Below are 20,124 nucleotides of genomic sequence, written 5' to 3'. Positions count from 1 at the left end.
GCAAAGGGGTACCTATGGAAGCTGATATGCAAGCTGCGGTGATAGGTCATCGAGAAGGGGAAAGTGCGGAGCGGAACTACTTTGAATGTCCTTTGTGTTTACTCCATCATTGGAAACACACAACTTTTTTTTTTTAGCTACAATTCTGAGTAACTAATACCCTGTACGCATTTTTCATGAAACTGTGCACCGAGAAGATATTTCGAGATCTAGGGTAATCAATTTATTGAAGATAGTTGAAGAGCAGATCACTTGGAGAGGACAAGAGCAAGTTGAATGAGGAAGACATGTTTCTAAATTCAGTTTTGAGTCTCAAACCACTTTTCTCCCTTTAGTCTTAGTATTAAAATTGATTTTATTCTTCTTCTTGTTATTTTCTGAATGATGATAAACACCAGGAGGAAAGACACCTAAATCTCACAGAGACGGGCATCCAACTGAGACGAACCCAACACTCAGACTCGGACTGAGAACATCCATGCCAGCCAGGGCACCGAATAGTTTCTTCCTACTCCGCCTTGGTCAAGAATGCTGGTTATCTCCATCTCCAAGTGGCTATTCTACTAAGAAAAAGAAACTCGTGGGGGATGGGAAGATCTCAACAAATTATGAATCGCCAGCGATATTGAATCTGAAATTGGAATTGCACGTGTTTGGTAAGATCATATTGGCGTTCTGATCAATCATTTTATCGGGTTTTCCAGTGAGAACGGAGGTTTTTCCGATTGAAGATAACTCTTGGTCAGGTGGACGATATTAGGACGTCTTTGGACCGCGCTCAGGAATGGTCGGATCGTACCATATGGTTGATGTGGGATACGTGCAGGGCGCACTTCTCAGACCATTGGTGACGCCAAAGGGATTTGGGGACATCGTCCGAACGTAAACTACCTCCCGCTCAGCGGCAGTGGTTCCGCGATCAAATTGTGAACGCCGGCGACGTTGCTCATCACGGTATTGCTGACCAACACGTGGGGCGAACAATCCTAAAGACATCTCATGTCAGCACTTAGAATGCCCCGGCCGGCCTCATGTCACAGGGTCTTACCAATATGTTCCGCATTTTCGATACTACGACGCATCTTTGAAGGGTTGTCTGGTCCCGGGAAACGGTCCTCTGTACCAGCAAGAGGACCAGTGCCGGTATGGAAAATCTGCACACTCCGTGAGCTTCATGTGCATTGTCACCATGTCTTGGGGTATAACGCCGACCTTCGGACGAAACGATGGATGTTCTAACATGACTGAGCTATTTCGGAATTTTTGTATGAGGCAATCTTTGCCTTGAATTGCTGTTGACAAAAACATTAGAGAGGGAATTTGATCACAGTAGCATGGTACTAACTCGCATACGACACTTCCGCGACCTTATCGCTATTGAAACAATTCCTGCGAACGTATTATTGTGGGATCAGAAGAATGGAAGAAGAAAGGCCCATACCAGGAACGCCCAGCGCGCATTTTGACAAACTGCTCTGTAATCAGCGTCATAACCGGCAGAACTATAAGAACAGGGAGTCTGACATCGATTATATCAATCGGCTATTGGTCTGTCAGAAATTTCGAAAGAAAAAAGAAAAGAAAAAAGACAGAAGGCCGCGGGACAGCTACTCACGTCTTCAAAATTGATGAAAGCATAGCCGACACTGACCAGATAAGCACCACCACAACGGAAGGCTATGCACGAAAAGGTCAAGCAACTCACTTGCAGTTGTTTGCGAAGTCTGCATGATAAGTCAAATTCGTTTACATCACTAGATGAGGGGAGTGGCCCATTTCGTACCAATGCGCAAATACATGAAATCATACTTGCCATGACTGCTTTCATCGACAATGGCCTTCAGCATGGTCTAAGTGCGTCAATTGCATTGGACCAGCTCCATAATGGTCCGTACCTACTTGGTCGATCTTATTTGGAATATTGCGAAGCATGATCTGTTCATCGGAATATGTCAATCCAGAATTTTTCACCACAAATGAGTTTGATACATACCGTTGTACGTACATCCAAGCCAAGGCGTATTCTTTCAATATCCACAGCATTCTGGCTGATTATACGGGCGTCAGGATAACGAGTAATCTCGCGGCGGGGAGAAGGCAAGATTCCCTCGCCCGCCCTAGACATCCAATCAATGAGATCAGCATGCTCGCCTGAAGGGACAGTAGAGCGTCCGGTTGGGCTAAGCTCCATGTAAGGCGTGCGAAAAGAATGTCCTGAAACATATGAGCTGTTTCTGTAGGGGGGAACATTGTAACGTGAAAGCCCATCTTTCACTGGAGATGGGCTTGTAAGAGCATTCAATGCAGTATCTTCACCAACATCAGGTCTGAAAAGAATAGCCTCGAGAATGCAATCCTTTTGATCAACTCATTAGCTGTGCGCCTCGTCATACTTCTACATCTCTTTGAGTTGTGACAAAGTAGGGATGGAATGGTAGGGCGCGGTACAGATAGGGACTTACATCAACGGTAGTGCCATTTAGGGTCACCATAGCGTTCTCTGCGTCGCGCGAATTGAAAAATTCCAGGTGGAACTCACTGACATTTTCTTGGCCCTTAAGCAAAGGCTTGAATGACTTGACATCCCCGAATGTCGTCGCAAGGGCCTGTAGTGAATTTGCTATAGCATGTGGGTTAAAAGTCGGGTTCCGGCTATCGTAATAAACAGATACAAGCAGTTGACCTTCATAATCAGATGCTTGCGAAAGAAGAGACGGCTCAGAGTGTTGCACATATTCCTTCGTGGAAAGAGGGAACATATGCCAGTCAGGTCGAAGAAGCCGGACTTTATCGATGGCCTTTTTCGCCTCCCGACTATCTGTGAAAGCCACATAGACCCTACCTAAAGAGCTAAGTTCGGTAAGTACCAGCCCTCTGAGAGTTACAAATTCCCGACGCTTTTTCTCCCAATCAGAATCTGGACCAATTATGAAGCATCCCAATTCGAATACTTACGTTGAAAAAACCGGCCAAAGACATGTAGTTGAGATTGGTCGGAACGTTATCAATGGCAAATGCACGATTTCGTCTCTCCGATTCCATGTTATCGGCGACCATACCTGCTTCATAAGCCTTCTGAATCGCAGGAGCACGACCAATAGGTCCGTAATTTGGTAGTCTCAGTCCAGTAATACTCAGAGAACTGCTACCACCTGCACGAGGCCCAGCTAGTGCTTGACCATTCAAGTGGCCAAGGCCCGGGTGATTGCAGGCCAGATCATTCAGCTGATCTCCACTGACAACGGGCCTGGTGATCTCGGTAGGTGTGAAGTTCGCCGCAGTCGGAGAAAGCCGCAGCCGGTTGGATGGGGTTGTTGGTATAAGAAAAGGATCAGAGGGGTTTCTAGTAGCCATTAGTAGGCTTCGCAACTGTGTATTCTGCTGCACTCACATCGAATAAAGCTTGCGGGATCCGACATCAGCCAGTGAGACTCCAATGCTGGACTCAGGACGGCTTTTAGATCGGATGTTTTCAGGAGAATACGCCGTAAGCTTGGTATCGGGTGATCCATTAGGAGAAATCCCCTCATTCGTAGAGCAAGGACTACTCAATCCACGAGAGGAGTTGTTGGTTCTCATCATTCGTGACCGGATTTCCCTATGTTAGGGATGGACTCAAGGTTCTGGTCCTTTCCAGATATCCGAGATTACGATACAAGGTCAGCCTCGAAACGCCACGAAAAATCCGAATACGGTGGGAAGTAAAATGGTAAAGATGGCTTGAGGTCGGAACTTGGTACAGATTGACAGAGAAAGTGCTTGGCTAGAAGAACACCGGGCGTGCGTTGACTTCCAAGGGGATTTTGTGAAGATATGTGATGAAGACAGACCTGATTGTTCAAGGAGTAATAGCTTGTGGAGAATGGAGTAAACACTCTAGTAGGGCCTGAGCTCTTGTAATGTGTAAAGACCCTGTTAATACGCAGCATAATCACCATACCAGAACAGGTGCTGAGCATACAGAACATCACTAAATTGCTGATGACCAAAGGCTTCCTCAGATATGATAGAGAGAGAGAGAAATCCCAGTCAGTCTGATGAGCCGCTTCAATGAAAGAAAATAAGAGGGGGTAAAGTTATTCATAGACACCCACAAGACTGTATCCTATATAATTAAGACAGGCCACTACCTGTGCAATACAGCCTCAAGCTGCGGCAAAAGGGAAGTTATCAAGCTATTTCTCTTTCTCTTTGGAGAAAGCGTTTCCATGTATCCTTGTAAGAAGACGGTAGACCATCTACTTCAGACTTCAAGAACAATGATATCGCCATACAAGGAACCAGAAGCTTCTGTTATCCGTTAGTTCAAGATTCTTTGACATGGGAAACACTTCAAGATCATCTGTACTTATGTCTGGTCTTCGAATGATGGAAATATCGAGTTTGATTTTCCATCCCAAATAAAATCCTTCATCCGTTTGATCTTCAGTAATCATGATGTTCCAGTCTCAGATCCATACTTGAGCCCTGCCATGGATGGCATCTCTGTCTTGGTAAATGCCCAGATGAAAAGAGATATACTCTATTGACATCATTGTTACCTGGCTTAAGCTATCAACTATAATGGATGGATATTATTAGAAGATGGATACTTAGCTACAGATTAGAGTGTGTGCACGGACCCTATCACCAATCATGAATGCACAGACTACTTTAACTGAACATGCAGATACAAACCCATGATGGTCTTATTACTTTATACAGAAAGAGGAAAGCAAAGTTCAAAAAATTGCTAGTTACAATTTCAAATCCATTCATGTGCTTTTTGATCTTAAATGGATGAAGACACACATGATCTAGCTTCCAAGCGTCCTCTCACTTTCCTCCATCATCAGCTTGAGTTAAGTCCTCAATTTGGTCATCAACTAATCGGATTACAGACTTGTTAAAAAACTTTTATCCTCTTGCTAGACTTCCAGTGGGATCTAGATAACCAATATGCCATCGATGGCTGCTCCGAGTAGTGAACCATCGTACGTTTTGAACCAGGTGAGTATCTGAGAGAAGGGCAATTAATGGAGGCTCACTCGATGTGACATGGTATTTAGATCATCATTTCTCCGTCAGATACGGATTATCTCGATCAATTGATTCCCTCGATCAAAGAGTACAGAATTGGTAACCGGACTTCTCAGCTGTTGCAGTCGTTATCTAGATTTGCCAGCGCCAAAGAAGCGGAAATAGAAACCATCTGCAACACAAACCATCAAGAATTCGTATCTTCGGTCAACCAACTTCTGAGCATTAGGGAAGGAACAGTCAGCCTGACGGCAGAGATCCTCGATCTCAATCAATCCATTCAAGCTAGCACCGAACGGTTGGCCGAACAGAAAAAGGCGTTGGTAGAGTCGCGCAGCCACCGGCAGAACATCGACGAGACATCTCATGCTATACAAGATTGTCTGGAAGTATTGCGCCTCGCTAATCAAGTACATGACCTGCTTGCCAAGAAAAACCACTACGCTGCTTTACGAGCGCTTGAAGAGCTACAAAATGTCCATCTCAAGGGTGTAACTCAGTACAAAATTGCCGATATGATTCAACGTTCGGTCCCAGCGACCCAGCGAGCAATAGCAGAAGCTGTTTTATCAGATCTCAATACCTGGTTGTACCGAATTCGCGAGATGTCTCAGTTCCTCGGAGAAATAGCCTTGTACCATACCGAATGCCGGAAGACAAGACAGAAGGAGAGGGCAGAGAAGCTACCATATCTCGAGCACTTCAAACTAAATTCTGCCATTGAGCTGGTATCGGACGAGCACGAGGAATACGATTTACTACAGAATGAAGAACTCCAAGTTGATTTCACCCCGTTGTTTGAATGTTTACATATACATCAATCTCTGGGACGTGTGGACAAGTTCCGAGCTGAATACGCAAATACTCGATGCCGACAAAAGGAGCTTTTGATCCCGGCTTCCATTACACTCCTTGATGAGGATGGGGCCAGCCTTCACAACCTTCTAGAGGAGATGGCAGGCTTTGCTATCGTAGAGCGTGCTACTATGAAACGAGTGCCGGATTTGCGATCTTCTATTGATGTAAAGTCATACCCCCTTCTTGACCGCACATACTCCATGATTTAATCGGGTTGAATAGGTTGATGAGCTCTGGGATTCCATGTGCCAGACAGCTGTAGGGTTGATTACAAAGGCACTTTCTGAAGTTGACAATGCTGAAAGCTTGCTCAAAATCAAAAATCTTGTTGTGTTATTTATGCAAACCATGAATGTTAGTTACGCCATTGCAATAATCAAGCACGGATTCTCCAATACTGACTGCTAGACCGACAGACATGGGGCTTTCCTGTCGGGATATTTGACACTCTACTCTTGACATTGTTCGAAAGATATGCTGAATCGCTGAAGAAAAGGTTCAGTGATGACTTTCAGGAGGTATGCTATATCGCCATACATGGTTCTTCTCTTCTAATGCGATCTGTGAGATTGTCTCTACGGATGACTATATGCCTATGCCCATACAATCTTTGGAGGAGTACGATAAGGTCCTCAATGTCAGCTGGTATAACCCCGAAAAGCAAAGGGAAGAACAAGTGTATGTGCGAAATGTTACAAATGAGTTACCATCATGGCTAATTACACCTTTAGGTTCCCGTGTGTCCTCCCTTTCTCTCAAATGTACCCCTTGTGTTGCATTGACATTCGAAACTTCTTGAACCAATTCTATTTCTTCGCCAATGAGGATTTTTCTCATCCAAGTATCATCGATGAAACACTTGAGAATGTGAGTCCCGCGTGGCACCTCATAAAGGCAAATAATTCATTTCTAATGACCGCAGGCTTTGGACGAGCTTCTCTCAGACAAGGTCTGCGACAGCCTCGTTGAGCGTCTTGCTTCACAATACCTGGGTCAGATTGTTCAGATACTCATAAACTTGGAGCACTTTGAATCAGCTTGCCGGGAGCTAGAAGTGCTCCTTGCTGCAGCTCGATCACAGGGCGCTGCAGGTGGTCCCATCTCCTTGAGGGCTACTGAGAAGTTTAAAAGCAACAAGAAAGCAGCAGAGAAACGTATCTTTGAAGTGGTCAATTCTAAGATTGATGATCTTATTGAAACTGCAGAATACGACTGGATGATGCCTATTCCACCCACAGAGCCCAGCAACTATATGCAAACACTCACGCGCTTCTTGTCCAACATAATGAATTCAACTTTACTTGGTCTTCCAACAGAGATCAAGGAGCTCATATATTTTGACGCGCTTAGTCACGCAGCAAACATGATTCTGGTAAGATATAACATGACTGAGGGCAGTGGTTCGCACCAAAGTGAGCTAATTTTCCCCCTCTCCTCACAATAGGCACAGCCTCTTTCACCAGACGTGAAGACCATCAACCCTAATGGAGTGATGGCTCTTGCTAAAGACGTTGAATACCTGTCTCAATTCGTTGATAGCTTAGGTGTACCCATTCTACGAGAGAACCTCGATGAACTCCAGCAGACCGTACATTTGATGCAGGCTGACAACGCAGACGAGTTTTACGACATTTCTACAAGAAACAAAAAGTATGGTCGCGTAGATGCCATCAACGGTCCTATCCTGCTAGAGAAGTACGTTTCCCGGTTGTTCTGTGTATGGGTACTCCAAAGATACTGATACAAAGTCAGGCTTACGCGCACTGTGCAAAGCTCTGGAAGGGTTGATAAGTTCACGACCCTTTCCTCTAGATTTGGCAAGAAATCGTGAAAGGTTACAATGCAGAAATTACCAGATGCTTGTTCTACCCACGTAACCAGCAGTTTGCATGCTTTGAATTGTTCTACTGGTGGAGATAATCTTATTCGCTATAGCTTTCTGGGATATGAATATAAATTAAGCATGCTGCCAGCAAATTCCTCACCCCATGATCAATTCACTCTGCGCAAAATCGGCCATCCACAACATCTGTATACCAAACCAGATCGAAGAAATCATTCACATCTCCGTGGCGTTCACTTTAACGAGATAATCGAATTAGCTGAGACTCCAAGTACGACTTCGAGTGCTCCAGCAACACCGCGAGCAGAAAATCTAGACATACCTGCTGTGGTGGTAAATGAGGATAAGGGTTGTACATCCCTTCAAAAATCTGAGGCTGCGGTTGACCATACGCAGCTGTTGGGTCTGATTGCACAGCTCCTGCATACATCGCTGGCTGTCGATATTCTTGGTCTTGTCCAAGACCATGTGGTCCGAGAGAGCCGTAGTCAGGAGGGGGCATGTGATGGGGAGGATGTTGAACACCGTGCTGAGACGGTGGCAGCTGAGCACCTGCTGAAGCAGAGGAACCTGCGGTGGCCGCAGTCGTCTGACTAGAGCGTTTCGCATGAGAAGTCGCTTCTTCGCGGGGCACTATGTCAATGAGAAAATCGAACATGTCGGATTTGGATAACGCGGCCGCGATATCCGATCTTTGCAGGGTGCGTCGCTTGTTGTCTTCGGCGTGTATCCAAGCGCGCATTGTTAGCTCTGTAATGAAAATATCACAGCCCTTCGCGAACAGAATAGGTGCCTCGGCTGAGATCATCTTCACTTCGGGATCTGCTTTCATAACCTTCTTGATCCGAGCCAACGGCAACTGATGGATTTTGTAGTCATGATTGTCTGACTCGAGGTGATTGATGATGTGTTGCCAGTACGTTGTTAAAATATCCCGGGCTGTCCCTTGCAATCCTTGATTGACCTTACTGCTATCAATATTGTGAAACTTCCTGGGTTGACTGACTTACGTTGGCCCACGTTCCGGTGTAGAGCTCGGCGACAGGTGCATACCCTTGTGCTGAAAGCTGTCGCATCCAAGTCAGTTCTCCAGGTGGATTCAAGTGCAGATTCAAAGATCAAGTCTACCGTACCGCAGCACTGGCACCTAAGATAATATGTCAGGCTGGCCCTCGATGCGTGAAGATGATGAGATTAGTGCAAATAATTACCATAATGGCCACCATTTCTTGTGTCATACACTGGCTGCTGTCTACCCTGCTGTTGTCCGGCGCTTTGCGAAGATTGATCCATTGCGAATATGAGCTTATTACGGCAAATTTGATTTCGAATAGTATGAACACATCAAACGATTCAAGTCCCTAATATAGCCAGGATGAAGAAGTGACAGTATTCACCTTGGCTGGCTTGTTGAAGGATAACAGGAAGAAATCAATGATGTATTCAGATCCCATGAAGCATGAAAGATAAGCCAAGTAATATGTCTTAGAATCATTATTGTTGAAGGGATGATACAACGCACTGTCAAGTTGGTAAAGTTCAACATTATGTAATAAGGTACTCAGTATGGAGGTTGAGATCACTAGTAGCTTACAGGTACAGCAGCAGCTTCCATCTATCCAGTATCCACATTTTAAATGAATGTGTAGAGAGCCTCAGACACATACCTGATAAGAACACCATCCTTATGGCTGATCAATCTTAGAATAGAAAAAGTCTGATATTAATTCAATAGCTATCTGATTAATTGTGACAATACTTATAGTCTACTTGTCTTGCTCCACTCACATATTTCATGGCTGTCTCTGAAGTATGAATGATCTAGATAAAGCTTTCACAGTGGTCTGTATGGGTCTGTATGATACCAGGACAGTACAAGAAATACCGGTTACTAAAGTGGCTGAGTCATGCTGATGACCCATGCCAGCTAAACCAATTTAGGTTTGGGTTTCTCACATAAATTCTCTTCCAATCCAAATATTTTTTCTTATTTCTTGCAGAATCCAGACGTGAATCAAATGCATTTCTCAACAAAGTTGTACAAAAGTACCAACATAACAATGACTGGGAGTTCTTTTAATGAAGTGGTCACACAGTTCCAGAATGAGGCTGAATTAACAGATTGTGATATTGAACAACTGCTTCTTGAAGCTGAGACCCGATTGCAAAGCTGCGAGGCAAGGTTAGGTGGGAATACAATCCCCCTAAACAATCCCACCGATTCTCCCGGACATACCTTGAGGTAAACAACTCCAGTTCTAGTGTACAATTGAACTATCAGCTGACGGTCATACCGCAGTGTCCCAAAGCTGACATCCGACTCTTCATTACAACCTTATGTTTCGCAAGTGAACGATGTTGCTTTGGCTGATACAAAACGTATGATCAACACTACGGGGGAAAAGCTGGTACCTGAGCCTACCCGGCATTCAGTTCAGCTTTCTCGCAGTTCTACAAAAGAAAAGGTAAAGTTTTCAAGTTAGATTCCCGCTTCTCTCCCGTATCATTGCTATGAGGAAAATTTTCCCATTGCATAAGCCCTTGATACAGCTTCAACAGCCCGTACTGGGCTGCGCTGTGCCAATGAGAGCACATATTTTCATAGTTACTCTGAGCAACATCATCCGCGATTAATTGCTTCGAACGTTTATTGTCGAAATTCATGGCTAATAGTGTCTCCGCAGGAAAAGCCAACAGCAGGGGCAGATTGGTTCCATCTTCCTAAGACAGAGTTAACGTCGGAACTCAAAAGAGATCTTCAACTCATTAGGATGCGTTCCGTGCTAGACCCCAAGAGACACTACAAGAAAGAGAACGGTAAAGCACAGCCACCTAAATATTCTCAGATTGGCACTATCGTCGAAGGTCCAACTGAATTCTTTAGCGGTCGTATCGCCAAAAAAGACCGTAAGAGGACTTTCGTCGAAGAGGCTCTTGTCTTGGAGCGGGATACCAAACGTTTTGAGTCTAAGTATAGAGAGATTCAGGCGTCGAAACAAAGTGGTAAAAGGTCTTTCTACAAGACTTTGCAGGCCAAGAGAAACCACAAGAACAAAGTGAAATGACGAGTCTCCCTGCCGAAGAAGAAACATCCAGCAATGCGAAGCAGCATCCAATAAGCAATGGTAAGGGAGTATGAGCAATCCCGATTGTCCAGTCTTGGGTTCTGCATGTTGTTCTATCCAAGCGGGGTCGTCATGTCAACACAATGGCTCGGCGTTTGCCCCTTTGACTAACCAGACTGTGACTGATGATGCCTAAACCCGATTGAGAGGGTCTTGACAACGAGTTTCTAATGGTTTGTTAGCGGTGATCTAAATGAATGAACCGTTGGTGATAGATATTTACCTGCATGTCGATCGCTGCGGTACGACCAGCCTCGAGGACTTCTTCGTGGCTTGCCTTCCCTTCTTGGAGAATGGTATCCAGCTCCTTCACGTCCTTTGCTTGGAGAAGATGATCATCCCCGCGAGGGATAGGAGAAAGGACTGCTTTGTTTGTTACCAAGCTGAAAGCTAACACCCTTATACCGCAATGCCTTGCGACAATGATTTCCGGTACAGTGGACATGCCAACTAAATCAGCTCCCATCTGACGAAGCAAACGACATTCTGCCCGAGTTTCATAGCTATTATGCATGGATGGTAAATAGCACTGTACAACAACAGAATACAATTGAATTGTGGGCGTGGCTCACCTCGGACCTCCGGCAAAGGCATATATACCCTCGTGTAATCTACGTTTGCTTTCTTTATTGATGACTGCACCCCAAGCTTGGTGTGCGTAGCGGCGAAGTTCAAGGTCATAGGCATCGGATAAGGCAGGAAATCGGGGGCCAAATTGTTCAGAATTTGGCCCACGCAACGGGTGTGTGCCTGCCAAGCCGGCAAGGAAAATATGCTGCAGAATATCAGCATCGAGCGTACTGAACTCTGGCACGTTTGACCAACATCGTTAATGATCACCACGTCCCCTACCGCATATTCTGAATTGAGGCCGCCAGCTGCATTTGTTACTGTCCACGTATGATCCGTAAGTATTGGCTTATCAGGTTTAGAGAGCGGGCTATCCTTACAGACGATAGTCTCGATCCCAAGGACCTTGAAAACGCGAACTGGAAATGTCACTTGACGAATAGAATGACCTTCGTAATAGCTTGTGCGAGAGATATCAGATGAACATGCCATAGTTATGGAACTAGCATTCGGTGTCATGGTTTACTTACTGTGCCCGCCCTACCATCAGAACTACTGGTATCTGTTCGGCAAGTAATCCGAAGACAAGTTTTCCAGCATGGCCGGCCACTTCCATGCGTAAGCAAGAATATCTGGCAGGGGCATATTGCACATCGTGATCATAACCTCCTTACCTGTCAAACCGGGGAAATGGGGTATGGAAGAATAATTGAACTCGGCCCGGGGCTCATCTTGGATGGTGTTCGCGAGCCCTCCTAAACCAGAACCACACACAATCGCAACGCGAGGGTGTTGCAGAGCTGGCGGTAGACGTTTCTTCAAGAAATCGGAGGCTTCCTTTGCCTGTTCAAATAAAGATTGGTTTACAGGAATGTCGGCCATCCTTTCCTGTGCTGCAATACGGGCAGGATACAAGTTTCCACAATGGAGAATCACAAGTTCCCGACAGAAAATGCAGCAAGAAATTCATCTATCCAGTGGTAGATACTAATGGAAAAGCACACAGGACTCCAAGAGTCCATAGAGCTCCAGAGACTAGTAACTCATACTAGGTACTAAGCACCGTGACTGAGGGGTACGACAGTACAGTAACAATCCTGAAGGGACCTAGGTACCTAGGTCCTGCGGACACACCACGTTACCAATACGGAGATATAAAATACACAATACCCTCTAAAAATTCAATTAATGACAAACGGAACTCACAAGATACCTACCTAGTCCTTTTCATTCCCCCACGGGCCTGCGATCCCCTCTGGATACCGTAGGAATGGGTTAGAAAAACACTATCTTGTCTCCATTTTACCTTTATATATGTTCAAATTAACCTCCTTATCTACTACTATTTAGTATTAGGTGTAGGAGTAGAGGTACCTATTCTATAAATGTTATCGGCTCCCACCAAAGGAACCCAGAATCCCAGATACCTACTTCCATACTAGGTAGTACAGATTAAGGTAGTAACCTAAGGCGGCCCCCAAGGGCGGTACGACGTATGCCAATCAGAACTAATGATCTGTTATGCCCGGATCGGGCAGAAAATCCTCATACTGTACCTGTATTCATTCAACTCATAGAAAGCATCCACCCTATCCTGCCCACCAAGGCATCGCTATGTCACTCCCACTTAGTATGCGGCTCCCGCTGAGGGGTGTGAGGCAATGGAAGGTGCCGAGTCCCGTTGTTCAAGTGTGTGCTAGACTAATTTCGATAAAATAGCTTGCTGTACCATCGCGCAGCATCTCAACCGAGCAGGATATTATTTCGCATCCTCAATCTCATGGGTCGCACACCCAATTAGAAACAGATTCAGAAGTGTCAGGAACTCGTTTGTTTCTCGTTGAATATGCTTGCCGTGTGTTCAAATCATCAAGCTGACTTCAAATCTGCTCAGGTCAACGAAATCAACGGTGACGGCAGCACCACGAGTCAAAGAATGGTGAGAACTGCCGTCAAAATGACAAAGTACCGAGTACACTAACCGATTGTTAGGGCGGAGCGTCTAGACAGTATTGGTGAGAAGGCTCGACTGCCTCGGAGTGTGCAGGCATTATATCTTCGGCCGCTTCGGAGAAAGGCTGAATATGGCCTGCCAGTCTGTGATCTTCAACTCAGGTCTTATAGTGTCCGCAATGTGGAGTTCTTCGCCGACTTTGCTGTGCGCGCTGCTTATTACTTGAAGCTTCCTGTCTCTGGGCCAGTGCCTCTCCCACGAATTGTTGAACGCTGGACTTTTCCACGGAGCAACTTCGTTCATAAGAAGAGCCAAGAGAATTTCGAACGGATAACCCTTCGTCGGTTAATTCAAGTCAAGGACGGCCACCCTCAGGTCGTACAAGCATGGCTCGCCTTTTTACGAAAACATTCATTCTATGGTGTGGGCCTGAAAGCAAATGTCTATGATCACGAAAGCCTCGGTATGACCCTATGATTTACCTAGTCCTCACCATTGAAACGTCCTTATTCTGATGAAAATTCAAAATTAGATGTTGCCCAGAACATGGATAAACATGTTCCTGAAATCGAGAAATTGCTTGAGCCTTATCTTGCGCAATTTGGTCGGCGGGGTGACGACTCAGCCTCGAGCTCAGTTCTTGATATCCTAGAAAACGAGCGCTTCACTCAAAACAAGAGTCCCTTAACTGATGTTCGCACTCGTTGAATCATCGGAATCGAATATCTCTGTATCATATTCTCTTTTTTTCTAGAATTTCCGTCGAATATTTTTTCTGCCTTGGGTGAACACATGCTCGCTCTCCTTAAAAATCGAACCCTACCTCCAAGATTGATATCAGTAACCTCGTGATATTCTAAGATGGATGCCTTAATACAATGAGTAAACAGAAATGCCGGCAATCATTGACATAAATTCCAATTTCGCGATTATTTGTTACGCTTGTGTCACGTGATCAAGCGAAAGCTCAGAACCTAGTTACCTGTGCAATGTGCATACAGTGCCAACATGATTTGGGCTTAGATTAACTTCGTTGAATCATCCACTCCCTGGCCGCTTACCTGGATATGCAGGCTTCCCGCTGTCTTCAGATTCAATCCTCTAGAATATGGTGTGGAGCAACAAGGGCAATCGCCCAACAGAGTGATGTTGATCATTTACTTAGAACCAATTTCTCCAGATGGAGCAGCTCCAGCGCAGCCCAGGCTTCAGGAGCCAGCCAAGTCATTTTCTCCGGAATTCAGCCAACTGGTGTACCACATCTTGGTAATTACTTGGGAGCCCTGCGTGAATGGGTCAAATTACAGGATAAAGCCGCCGAGGACACCAGGCTGTTCTTTTCGATCGTTGACTTGCATGCATTGACAGTCCCGCAGAATGCTTCCACATTGAGAGGTTGGAGGAGAGAGGCGTTTGCAATGCTCCTTGCTGTTGGCTTGGATCCTAATCGATCAGCAATATTCTATCAGTCTGCTGTACGCACTGCCCGTCTGTATTGTCGGATTTACTGACCGGAATCAGGTGCCTGCACATGCGGAGTTATTCTGGATTCTTAGTACAGTAGCATCCATGGGATATCTCTCCAGAATGACCCAGTGGAAGGTACCTTATCGAAGTGTCGGCGCCATCCAGCGCTGAGAAGGCAATTGATTGACAGCATTTAGAGCAAGCTACAGCTGCCTGACAACACCAATTTGGACGACTCAGCGGCAAGAACAAAATTACGAATGGGACTATTCTCTTATCCTGTTCTACAGGCGGCAGACATTCTAGTCCATAGGTTTGTTTCTCGTTTTCTTGCTGGAAATATCTGGTGTTGATGTAGGGCAGAGCCACTCATGTACCCGTGGGTGAAGATCAGAGGCAGCACCTTGAGTTTTCAAGATATACCGCAAATAGCTTCAATCACAGATATGGATCCATATTCCCGTCACCAGAAGCTCTTATATGTGAGTCAATGATTGCATATATGGCAAGTTCTTACGCAGACGTTGACCGCTATCAACAGCCCCTGCGAGACGGGTCATGTCCCTCAAGGAACCGACAATGAAGATGTCCAAATCTCACGCCGACAAACGTTCCAGGATTATTCTCACTGATTCACGTGATGATATTGTGAAGAAGATCAACGCTGCGCTCACAGATTCGGAACTGAATATAACATATGACCCTGTCGATCGACCTGGGGTGGCAAATCTAGTAGAGATTCTGAGCCATTTTGAGGGAAGATCCTGTGATGAGATAGCCCAGGAGCATCGATCGGCGAGCCTTCGAGCTTTGAAGACCCATCTCGCGAGACGGGTTGCCGACCATCTCGAACCAATACGGGAGAAGTATTTGGCACTTATGGCGGATCCGACTGGCTACCTTGATTCTGTTGCAGAACAGGGCTGCCAGTCGGCACGTGCGAATTCTGAGTTGACTATGAGACAGGTCAGGGAGGTCATGGGACTATAAGTCATCGTGTATTAATATGGAGGTCTTGGATCCGCTGGGTATTCCGGTAGCACCTCCATAACAACGGGTTGTCAATCCGTCATATTATTCTGCTGGCGGTGATGGTGTGGTAATAAAGTTACAATGCGTTGTTGTCCAGGCATACGACCCATACAAAATCCCATCAGCCCTTCTTTGGCACTCCTCCTATGGATGCTGACTTTGAACCTTCAGTCTCCGAGGGCATCGGGGTAATCTATAGCTGTATCTCGAATTTTCCTTCACAAGGGTGAAAACTGACTCGGCGGTGCTGAAGTTTTAGAATAACCAGGGGATGGGATGCGACAAGCCTACTTCATACACATCTTCCACAGCTTGGAAGGGCTTGGTCCTTACCTAAAATTGATTTGTAATGTGGGATACTTACGAAATAATGATTGGTGGGATTAAGTCTTCTGATGTGGTCCATTCTTCATACAACCTATTGTTTCTATTGTTATCACCGTCGTTCTACTACCTAGTACCTACGGTCGTATCTGAAACTTGTAGCCTACTCGTCGGGGAAAACTTTGTTGGTGCCTTGCGGTATTGAGGCTCAATGTTGGTTAAGTGATATAGGTAGTCATTGTTTATGGCGTATTGTATAAGGTAATTGGGCAAAAGTTGGTAGAGAATGGGGTCAGGTTGCCCCAAGGCCGTTGCAGGTCAGAATGTAAACTTTTGGGCATGCCGAATAGAGGTATTCTGCAGTTGTGTAGAGCAGAATGAGAGTGGATATCACCTTAATTCCCTAGAGAGTAAGGTCTACCACGCCGGCCATAAATCTAGTAATCTATTCAGCCTCAGTAGTAAGATGATTTCAGATGACTAAGTAGTAAGAAGATAGAATCTTACTAATCTTTAGGTGTGGTGATTCCTAGATATTAGATGATAGGTCTAAAGCAGGCACTAAACCTAAAATAGATCTCATTACTAACTCACTCATTATAAAAGAAGGGAACAAACTTGTTCCCTTTCAAGGAACTTACAAAGTTGGTAATGCGGTGATATAACTACTTTAGGAGTAGCCTTAAACTAAGTGGGCCAACGCTATACCAAAAGCTGGTTTGCGTTCTGCTTTACACGACTGCAGATTACCTCTAATAATAGTTCGGTCCTGTTACTCATAGTTATGTTAAGCTGACTCGGAAGATGTCGAGATTATATGATGGCTGCGCTTGATTCTGTCATGGAATTGGATGGTATCCAGTGGGCCGTTGAATTGGTGGTAGCCTAGCGCCCGGTCCTCCCGAGTGATCTACCATGGGTAAAGTACGATTCAACATCCAGTTGGTATTCCAGTTATTTGAGCTATGCTCATCGAATCAAGTGCCATCTACCTGATGAACATATGATAGCGCCATGGCCTCTGATCTTCCTACTAACTGGGCTATGAAATTAATATTGCATGGACGTGGTTAGGGTTTCGACCAGTGGATATGATAAGCATGGACCACGAATCATTAAGTAGCCAAGAATGCAGTTAGTGCTTAGCATATATCGCCTAGATATATGTAAAATCCTTACTGTTTACAGCAACGTATTCGTACCACCTAATATGGTGCGCTACAAATTACAAAATATGATAAGCGGCTATTATCCGGACAACAGATTTCTATCAGTATTAGAGCTTATGGTTCTTCCAGAAGTAATCCGAGGGCCCACTGGGATGACGACAACAGCCAGCCGAATCAGCGCGGATGATGATGACGACGATGATAATGATGCGTGGAATTAGTAACAAATCCGAGACTCCCGTATCCATATATGACTACTGTGTGCGCTTGCAACTTTTACTTCTTACCGATCTACACTACATCGACACGGTCATATGTCTAGTTGATATCAACAGCAGCACTGTTCCATCCCACCAGCCTCCACCAAGGTAGAACAGGCGTCAATATCTGCAGTGCTTAATAGCAATTCCACCTATGCATGGTGTATAATAACCGCTGAAGCCTATATGGTCACACTGGTCAGTCACTGCATACAAATATAATCTCAATACCTAAACATGAAGCATTAACAGAGCTAACCTCCACCCAGCGCGGTTGACTGATTGACTGAAACGTGTCTCGCGTAGGCTGAAAATAGAACCATAGTATCATCATCATCATTCTCTTATAAAGATAATGATAATGCGACATCTATGGCGGTCGATACTGGCTATATCTCTGGTCTTCAGTGAAGGGAGCTCCCTGAAACTCCATGCGCGAGATGTCCCTGCTGTTGTTTCACTGGATATCAAACGCAATTATGTGGCGAACCCCGTGACCAGGGACAATGCCAGACGCAAGAGAAATAAGACCGTCGGGCAAAAACTCGATAATGAGGTATGCTTTGCTACACCAGGCGCGATCGAGACCAGATGACGAAGGCTGATTTATGACCAGGAAACACTCTATTCCTGCAATGTGACTCTTGGTACTCCTGGCCAATCACTACGTCTTGTCCTTGACACTGGGAGTAGCGACCTCTGGTGCAACGCAGCAAATTCCACTTTGTGCTCGACACCTGGCAATGATTGCAATGTATCGGGATCATACGATCCCCTGTCCTCGTCGACATATGCATTTGTTTCATCCGACTTCAATATATCTTACGCGGACGGAAGTGGTGCAGCTGGCGACTATGTTACTGATGTTTTTCAAATGGGTACTGCAAAAGTCAAGAACCTCCAGTTTGGAATAGGATATTCATCGAGTTCGCCAGGTGAGTTCCCCAAGATCAAGTTAAATGACATTCGTGCGACCCAAACCCTCACGATGCTTCAAAGCAATAACTTCTACTCACTAATTTGCTTCAAGAGGGTGTGTTGGGCATCGGCTACCCATCAAATGAGGTCCAGGTCGGCCGATTCGGCAAGGACGCCTACGCGAATCTACCACAGGCAATGGTTGAGCAAGGCCTGATTAAATCGAATGCCTACAGCCTCTGGCTAAACGATCTTGACGCAAGCACTGGGTCTATCTTATTTGGCGGTGTCAATACTGAAAAATATGTTGGAGATTTACAATCTCTACCCATACAAAGAGTTAATGGAGGCTACTCAGAATTTGTCATTGCACTAACTGGGATTGCGCTGGAATCCGAGTCGCGGCATAGTGTTTACTCCTCGGATGCACTTCCAGCTGCGGTTCTCCTCGACTCTGGGAGCTCTCTGACCTACCTACCGGATCCCGTCGTGGAAAGTCTTTACAACGATCTCAAAATATCGTATGAACCATCAAGCGGAGTGGGCTACCTACCATGCCATATGGCAGGAAATAACATAAACATCACGTATACCTTCTCACGACCCAGCATCACTGTCCCGATCGACGAACTTGTCCTCGATGCAGGCGATCTTCGTTTCAGGGATGGGGCACGTGCGTGTATCTTCGGAATTGTCCCCGCTGGAGACAGCACTGCTGTTCTGGGGGATACATTCCTGCGCAGTGCATATGTTGTATATGATCTAGCCAATAATGAGATATCCATTGCCAACACCAATTTCAACTCTACGACGGACAACATTTTGGAAATTAGCACAGGCGAAGACGCTGTTCCCGGCGCCACTCAGGTCTCCAACCCAGTTACATCTGTTGTAGCTGACGGCTCTGGCGCGAGGATTGGGCAGCCCACAGGTGCAACCACTTCAGAGGTTCCATCAGAGAGCCAGTCGGGCGCCGCAGTTGCTGGACCAACAATACTTCAGACTCATTTGGCCCTCGGTTCAATAGCCATTGGGTTCGCGGTGGCCTTGTGGTAAGAATTGATATTGGTTTTTATATTTGTTTCACAAGTTACTTTTCAGAATGTGTCGACAGGAATGTACATTCATACACAGTCAATATTGATCCTGCTTTGCCTTGGTTGACTCTAATAACTATGCTGCATAGGCAGCCTATTTAGGGGACCACAAGGATGTTTCTTGTGTATAGAGAGAACATATAAAAGAGAGTGCTCCCTTAGAATAAAATATATATAAAACTGTATAAAACTGTATAAAACTCTTCATACTTATTCGTTCATTCATACTAGAGTATTCAATTCTATAATTATGGATCCTTTTAACTTATTCATTCTTAATTAATTAATTATTATTTCTATACTATATTTTAGCACCGGGCTAGGCCATGCTGGGGCTCTTATTGAGCAGCAGTCATGTATTAGTAATTGCTAACAGCCATCCTATTAAGACTATTGTAATATACTATAGTAGAGTTGGTTGAAATTAGTGTTTAATATTGGGGGTTGCCCGCCTATCTCCCTTTCCTTTAGTTCTTTACTACTACTTA

The 20,124-nt window shown here is 45.2% G+C and overlaps 7 protein-coding genes across 7 annotated transcripts, besides 2 other annotated features; 4 read left to right on the top strand and 3 right to left on the bottom strand.

Moving 5' to 3' along the window:
- Window positions 1-756: 756 nt before the first annotated feature.
- ACLA_095270 (putative meiosis protein MEI2) lies at window positions 757-3,354 on the bottom strand (the record flags this gene model as incomplete). The annotated part of the gene is made up of 8 exons (XM_001270019.1): window positions 757-986; window positions 1,049-1,154; window positions 1,213-1,367; window positions 1,784-1,850; window positions 1,900-1,935; window positions 1,994-2,356; window positions 2,463-2,897; window positions 2,956-3,354. The coding sequence occupies 8 exons, from the start codon at window positions 3,352-3,354 to the stop codon at window positions 757-759; spliced, it is 1,791 nt and encodes a 596-aa protein (XP_001270020.1).
- Window positions 3,355-4,938: 1,584 nt separating this feature from the next.
- Window positions 4,939-7,708, top strand: ACLA_095260 (Rab GTPase-binding exocyst subunit SEC15; the record flags this gene model as incomplete). Its single annotated transcript, XM_001270018.1, has 9 exons — window positions 4,939-4,989; window positions 5,049-6,041; window positions 6,100-6,231; window positions 6,294-6,395; window positions 6,446-6,555; window positions 6,609-6,744; window positions 6,800-7,249; window positions 7,322-7,572; window positions 7,630-7,708. 9 exons carry the CDS (start codon window positions 4,939-4,941, stop codon window positions 7,706-7,708), a joined length of 2,304 nt encoding a protein of 767 aa, XP_001270019.1.
- Window positions 7,709-7,958: 250 nt separating this feature from the next.
- On the bottom strand, window positions 7,959-9,013 carry hapE (CCAAT-binding factor complex subunit HapE; the record flags this gene model as incomplete). The annotated part of the gene is made up of 4 exons (XM_001270017.1): window positions 7,959-7,979; window positions 8,043-8,684; window positions 8,731-8,807; window positions 8,932-9,013. The coding sequence occupies 4 exons, from the start codon at window positions 9,011-9,013 to the stop codon at window positions 7,959-7,961; spliced, it is 822 nt and encodes a 273-aa protein (XP_001270018.1).
- Window positions 9,014-9,780: 767 nt separating this feature from the next.
- ACLA_095240 (Fcf2 domain-containing protein) lies at window positions 9,781-10,785 on the top strand (the record flags this gene model as incomplete). The annotated part of the gene is made up of 3 exons (XM_001270016.1): window positions 9,781-9,962; window positions 10,020-10,185; window positions 10,405-10,785. The coding sequence occupies 3 exons, from the start codon at window positions 9,781-9,783 to the stop codon at window positions 10,783-10,785; spliced, it is 729 nt and encodes a 242-aa protein (XP_001270017.1).
- Window positions 10,786-10,952: 167 nt separating this feature from the next.
- Window positions 10,953-12,031, bottom strand: ACLA_095230 (purine-nucleoside phosphorylase; the record flags this gene model as incomplete). The annotated part of the gene is made up of 6 exons (XM_001270015.1): window positions 10,953-11,012; window positions 11,069-11,348; window positions 11,418-11,620; window positions 11,671-11,735; window positions 11,796-11,875; window positions 11,946-12,031. The coding sequence occupies 6 exons, from the start codon at window positions 12,029-12,031 to the stop codon at window positions 10,953-10,955; spliced, it is 774 nt and encodes a 257-aa protein (XP_001270016.1).
- A 2,405-nt stretch (window positions 12,032-14,436) lies between these two features.
- ACLA_095220 (tryptophan--tRNA ligase) lies at window positions 14,437-15,826 on the top strand (the record flags this gene model as incomplete). The annotated part of the gene is made up of 5 exons (XM_001270014.1): window positions 14,437-14,844; window positions 14,891-14,971; window positions 15,034-15,149; window positions 15,200-15,318; window positions 15,378-15,826. 5 exons carry the CDS (start codon window positions 14,437-14,439, stop codon window positions 15,824-15,826), a joined length of 1,173 nt encoding a protein of 390 aa, XP_001270015.1.
- A 1,717-nt stretch (window positions 15,827-17,543) lies between these two features.
- Window positions 17,544-17,571: a microsatellite.
- A 411-nt stretch (window positions 17,572-17,982) lies between these two features.
- Window positions 17,983-19,595, top strand: ACLA_095210 (pepsin-like aspartic protease; the record flags this gene model as incomplete). The annotated part of the gene is made up of 3 exons (XM_001270013.1): window positions 17,983-18,177; window positions 18,238-18,556; window positions 18,652-19,595. The coding sequence occupies 3 exons, from the start codon at window positions 17,983-17,985 to the stop codon at window positions 19,593-19,595; spliced, it is 1,458 nt and encodes a 485-aa protein (XP_001270014.1).
- Window positions 19,596-19,810: 215 nt separating this feature from the next.
- Window positions 19,811-19,838: a microsatellite.
- Between the last annotated feature and the right edge of the window lie 286 nt (window positions 19,839-20,124).

Source organism: Aspergillus clavatus, genomic scaffold, assembly GCF_000002715.2.
Source record: "Aspergillus clavatus NRRL 1 1099423829804 genomic scaffold, whole genome shotgun sequence".
In the NCBI taxonomy this organism is placed as follows: Eukaryota; Fungi; Ascomycota; class Eurotiomycetes; order Eurotiales; family Aspergillaceae; genus Aspergillus; species Aspergillus clavatus.
This window is presented reverse-complemented; position numbering and strand designations above follow the sequence as displayed.